A 6,385-nucleotide genomic window follows, 5' to 3' on the forward strand; every position below is an offset into this window, starting at 1 on the left:
TGATATACAAAAAAGTCATGATGGTCACAGCAGGAGTGCTTCTAATCATAGATCTGTTAGATGAGAGTTTAACCTTTGGTGGAGCTAAAAAATATTGACAACATATTTCATATAAAATATAACCCTTTAGAGTCCAAGTTAAATTCCAACTTACCCTGACTGGTAAAATAACTATCAATTAAATATAGAGTATAATTCAACTGATTGCTTGATACCTGCAAGTTTATAGCATTATGCTTATATTAAAAATCACACACACACACACACACAAACACACACACACACACACACACACACACACACACAGAGACACACTTTCCCTTTGAATTGAAACATGAAAAAATAGAAAACTTACTTTTCTATTCTTTTTGCCTTTGCTCCGATTGGTTTCTATAGTAATATAAAAATAAATAAACAGAAGATATAAGGAAAAAACCCCATTAAATAACACTTAAAATTTTACTAAAAACCACTTAAAATTTTACTACTGCTTCGTAATATGTGCTTTTAGTAGAAAGGATTATTATTATTATTATTATTATAAAGGTGGTGAGCTGACAGAATTGTTAGCACACCGAGCAAAATGCTTAGTGGCATCCATCTTTATGTTCTGAGTTCAAATTCCACCTAGACCGACTTTACCGTTCATCCTTTTGGGATCGATGAAATAAATACCAGTTACGCACTGGGGTTAATGAATTGACTATCTTCCTCCCCAGGCCAACTTGAACAGAGCTGGCTTATGATAAAGGCCATTCCAATCAAGACCATCCCACTTGTTTAAAATATGTATGATTACATTAACTGATGTCTTCTTTCTTGTTTTTGTGCTTTTTATCTCTCACACAACATATATGTGATCATGTGATTGAACAGATTATCAGATGTTATACACCGCTAATCACAATACTCTTCTTTGCATTGTTTTAGCTTTCAAATGATGCTACCCAACCGGATAGGCAAGCTGGCCAACATTACCCCTGGTTAGAAAGCTAGTCCATTGCAGGGTTACTTATTTACAGTTGAGTGAACTGGAGCAATGTGAAATTAAGTGTTTTGCTCAAGAACACAATGCACAGCTGGTCTGAGGATTGAAACCATGATCTCATGATTGTGAGTGCAACATGCCCGGCCACTAAGCCACATGCGTTCACTTTGTGTATGCATGTACGTGCATATTATCATTGTTGAACATCAGTTTTCCACGCTGGTATGGGTAATATGGTTTGACAGAAACCAACAAGCCAGTCAACTGTGCCAAGCTCTAATGTCTGCTTTGGTATGGTTTCTACAGCTGGATAACCTTTCTAATGCCAACCACAAGACAATGTACTGGGTAATATAAACTAACAGGTACTCTATTGGTTACAACAATAAGTGTTCCAGTTGATTTGTTTATACATTAGTTGCAGACTTGTGAAGCTGAATTAAAATCTTTCAAAGACTATAGAAATTCACAAAAACCCATCACATAAAATTCTTCTATAAAAAAAAATCATGTAGAATCATTATTGTCAGAGTTAGCCGAAGTGGTCTGTGACTCAGTATTAATTCTTAGGTGACCTTCCAACTCTTTTATTGCTAATACTTACTGATCTTTTATGCAAGCATATTTCTGATCTCTAATTGATATAATGGCCCTTACCTTTCCATTAATGGTGATAGAAACTCCAGTCACTGCCCCACCACATTCGTATGTAATAGGAGGTGTATCTGTCCAGCCACCACTAAGGTCAAGTCGAGCAGGGCACTCCACTGTGATCCATCTTTCATAATCAGGCAAAACACCATCTTTCACTTCTACAAACTGAAAATCATAAATAAATGAATAAGATAAATAATGAATTATTGAAAGAGTGCATCAAAATGTCTCAGGTGTGTTTTGTTTATTACAATATCCAACATTGCTTTCCCCTTTTTTTTTTTTCAAAAGGTAGGTGTTATACAAGACAGATTTGGCTGTTATTTCTAGCAGGTCAAGTGACAGCAAAGAAGCTCTCTTAATGTCTTGTAATGACAGTGGTGGTGGTAGAAGTGTTAATAGAGGTCATTTAAATTATTCTTGCTTTACCTTTTTACCAGTCATGACTGCTTGCCGAATTAGAATTTGCGCAGCACCTTCATAGTGTCTGGATGCTCGGATTAACAAGTCTGGTCGGTGCAGCCATTTGTTTCGTTCTTTTGCCAAAGCTTTAATTCCATTAGCAATCTGGTTCATCTAAACAGAACAACATTATACAACAGTTTATTTGATGCCTTCAAATGTAAGGATTAATCAAGGTCTATATTTAAACAATGGAAGAAACAGATGTCGTCTTCCTTACATAACATCATTATACAAGCTTATCATATCATCATCATCATCATCATCGTCGTTTAACGTCTGCTTTCCATGCTAGCATGGGTTGGACGAGTTGACTGAGGACTGGTGAACCAGATGGCTACACCAGGCTCCAATCTGATTTGGCAGTGTTTCTACAAAAACTATTAGATTGAAATTTATTTTCCTAAATCTATAACTGTAATCTCTAGTTTATACAATAGCTAAAATTAATTATTGCCCAGACAGTCTCTCAAGTTCGTGTGACACAGTTTATTAGAATATTCTCAGTTCTTATGCTACTCCTTCTCTCAGAGTTGGTAACGTATCTTCATTGCTCATGCTTTAAAATAAATCAAATTTCTGTCTCACACACACACACATGAACTTATACTATGTAATCTATCCTCTTTGTGAAATGAAAATCTCATTGTTAATAACAACTATCAGTAAGTTTTTACAAATTGACTTCAAATCCTTGACACTATTCTATGACCAACATCAGGACATCCTGTATTGATCTTAAAAAGCTGCAGCTCATGATTTATGATGAATAAAATAAAAAAGTTGCAAGTACATGCATCATTCTCCCACCCACACCCACACAAAATATTAAATCAATAACATAAGCAAAAAAAAAGAATTCAGGTCATCTACCATTAAATATTGTATAAATAATCAATGGAGTATTTAGACTGAGGCTTGGTTGTAACTGAAAAACTGTAAAATGATCAGTTAAACCAGAACTACTTAAACTACAACAAAAATGATATGAAATGAATATTATATAGAAAATATTATATAGAATATTATATAGAAAATATAATTTAAAAAATGTTTTTATAAATGCACTTAAATCAACACTTCTGATTGTCATAAAATACAAATTTAACTCCATAGTCCCCCATCCAATGTTTTGAAAGGAAAAATAAACGGATACAATAACCACTCAAAGAACAAACATGAAGATCTGCATTCTGGCTGTTTATAAGTTTCAGAAAGTGTATTTATGATGAATTTTCAGAATATTTTAATGAGAATTTAGAAGCTTGCGATAGAATGTGAAATAATTATTTTTGCTCTTATTGCAGACTGTGAGACCAGACTGTTTATTATGTACAACTGAAAAAGCCTATCATCTTCATTTCACAAAGAATGAAATAAATTTATATCCATTGATATAATTGATGTTATAATGACAAAACCAAAATGCCGACAATAAGAAAAGAATAAAATATCTTTTAACATTAAAGCTTTCTTAGTCGAACATTCACTCTTGAGTTGAACTGACTTAAAACTTATGATTGCTCTATCACCACATAGCTAGCAAAGTAAACAGGTCAATGTAACTTTGAACTTTTGATTTATTGCTCTTATAGTCCACTATCTTCTGCACATCAGCATGACTTTCAAAGGAGATAATCAAAAGGAAAAATACATAAATACTAGCTGACCATGTACTGTCAATAATGACAGCTAATATATATAAATAAGGTACATAATAATCATACATACAAACATTCACATACTTCCCTTGTACACACACACACACACACACACAGAGTTGAAACGCTCAATTTTTTTCACCCTTTCTTTCCTTATTCATCTATCACCCCTTCCTATCTCTCATTGCTATTACTTTCTCTCACTTCCTCTCAGTCAGGGCTATTACTCTCACTACTTCTCCTTCACTGAATTACTGTTTTCTCTACTCCTCTGCATCCAGTGTGATTCTGGGCAAATATATATATATATGTATATTTATATATATGTATATACAAATATATAAAAACACTACGCTCATTATTATTTTAGGAGATAACAGCAAACACTGGTAGTACAATGGCGTTTAGTTACCACTAACACACTGCAGACATTGTACATCCAAGGTGCATTGCTGAAATCAAGCACCTATGTACATCTGTGGGGACACTGCTGACAAACAATAGAAACCAATGGAAAGATTTTAAAAAGAGGGCTTTAAGTTACCTCAAGAAACTGGAAAGCTTTATTCCATGCTGAATTAGCAGCTGGTCCACTACGCAAACCTCCACAATCCTTGGCCATAGTTGCTAACAAATCAGCTATGTTAGCCAATGTTCGGGCTGCAATCCCAGGAGTTTCCTGACAGTTTATGGCAACTGAAAATAAACAACAACACATGCATATATATATAACATATATACATACATATATGTACAAACACACACACCTTGTTAGCCTTTCAACACCTAAAATAAAGCCATGTCCCTTTCAACAACATTCCCTCTTACTTGTGGGTGTTGCCTAGCGAGTTACTTGAAAGAAAGCACCCTGTACACACTGTGAAGTGGTTGATGTTAGGAAGGGTATCCAGCCATAGAAATTATGCTAAAGCAGACATTTGACTTGATGGATCCTGTCACACCAACCCATGCCAGTGATTCTTGATGGATCCTGTCACACCATTCAACCCATTCCAGCATGAAAGAAGGATATGAAGACATGATGATGATATAGATAGAAAAAAATTAAATTAAAATGTTCAGTGATTCTTGATGGATTATTGAGCTGCAACGAAATACTTCTTTCCATATAGTATGTTGAAGGTAAGTCCACTTAGCAGAATTTCTTATTTCTAGGCTTCTGACTCACTCAAATTTGCAAGTGTGAGGCTTGAGCTAACAGAACCTGCGTTACAGATTAGGTTCCTAAGGAGCTTACAACTAATCTATGATGGTTGGATAACTGACAGCATTATTAATAAATATAGAATGTTATAAGAATTCAAATCAGTATATTAATGACACAATATTATGTAATTGTGTACAGCCATATTGATCACATTCATGTAGAGGAAGACCTTTCACTGCAGAAATAGACATGGCACAAATTCTCCTCACAGACACAAGGCTATGGATGGCATCAGCTGATTGTAGGGTTGCATGCATTTCTGTATCATTGCACACTGTCAGCTATGAATATTAAATTCTTGTTTTAACAGCCCTATAAAAATGATAGTGCTAATCTACAAGAACAGTAAATAGTACATTTACTGAGGTGCATGAAGCATGGTCATGGAATTAGATAACTAGAGTTGCATAAAGTAGCATTGAATAGAATGTAATCATGTTATGTATAACCATATTTAGCAAGTTCATGTTTCCATCTTAAATACAAGGTTAATATTCATAAAAGAAGAACACAAATTTATCAAATTATTCCACTATAGTTGTGTTAATCCCAAAGATAAGCTGACAGGATTTGAGTTCAAAATATCAAAATATTTAGTTTATTGTCCTCATTTCTGCCATCTAATTTCTCTGAACTTTGAGATGTTTTGTTGATATTTCATGTTCCTCCAATTTTGTTGTCTTTTTTCCCCATAAGGAGACAACAATTGAAGGCTTGGATGAGCTCTAAAGATTCTTTCTGAACAATATTATTTGTATCTACCAATTGTTGTAGAATTGATATTTCAAATGTGAATGTGCATGTATGTTTATATATCATTATTTTGTATTTATTTTATATTATATATATAGATATATCATTGCTTTAATGACCACTTTTCCAGGTTTGAATGGCTTGGATGGAGTTTGAGACAGATTTCCCCATGGCCAGTTATGTTTTTGCAGAATATTGAAAATTAAGGACACTGCTTGTATAACAGTGACACTCACAACTATCCGGCTGTATCTGGTCAAAGAGACACAAACATAAACACATGCACACAGAGGCTTCTTTCAGTTTCTGTCAACTGAATCCTCTCCCAAGACATTGACTGGCCCAGGGCTATAGGAGATACTTGCCCAAGGTGCTGTGTAATGAGACTGAACCTGAAGCCATGTGGTGGCAAAGCAAGCTTAACTATGTCATCATGCCTGCCCCTCCCCTCTCTCTTGATTGATCAATAGACAGATATAGTGTGTGTGTGTGTGTGTGTGTGTGTGTGTGTGTGTGTGTGTGCGTGCGTGTGTGTGTAAAAGTTGTTTTCTTTTTATATCAAATAATAGATCTTATCCATGCATAAACTGAACAGGATTAAGAAATATTTGTTTCTGCATCTTGATAATTTAAATGTTA

At 34.5% G+C, this 6,385-nt stretch overlaps 1 protein-coding gene across 1 annotated transcript in view; it reads right to left on the reverse strand.

Annotated features, from left to right (window-relative positions):
- The window catches only part of LOC106872675 (L-fucose kinase-like), a 46,693-nt gene that overhangs the window by 11,505 nt on the left and 28,803 nt on the right, over positions 1–6,385 (reverse strand). The window contains exons 16-20 of the mRNA XM_052974124.1: positions 5,443–5,468; positions 4,310–4,461; positions 2,072–2,218; positions 1,646–1,807; positions 356–390 (exon numbers count right to left, since the gene is read on the reverse strand). Of these exons, the coding sequence (XP_052830084.1) occupies positions 356–390; positions 1,646–1,807; positions 2,072–2,218; positions 4,310–4,461; positions 5,443–5,468 (522 nt within the window). The remainder of the gene's footprint in view (positions 1–355; positions 391–1,645; positions 1,808–2,071; positions 2,219–4,309; positions 4,462–5,442; positions 5,469–6,385) is intronic.

This window comes from Octopus bimaculoides, chromosome 17 (assembly GCF_001194135.2).
Source record: "Octopus bimaculoides isolate UCB-OBI-ISO-001 chromosome 17, ASM119413v2, whole genome shotgun sequence".
In the NCBI taxonomy this organism is placed as follows: domain Eukaryota; kingdom Metazoa; phylum Mollusca; class Cephalopoda; order Octopoda; family Octopodidae; genus Octopus; species Octopus bimaculoides.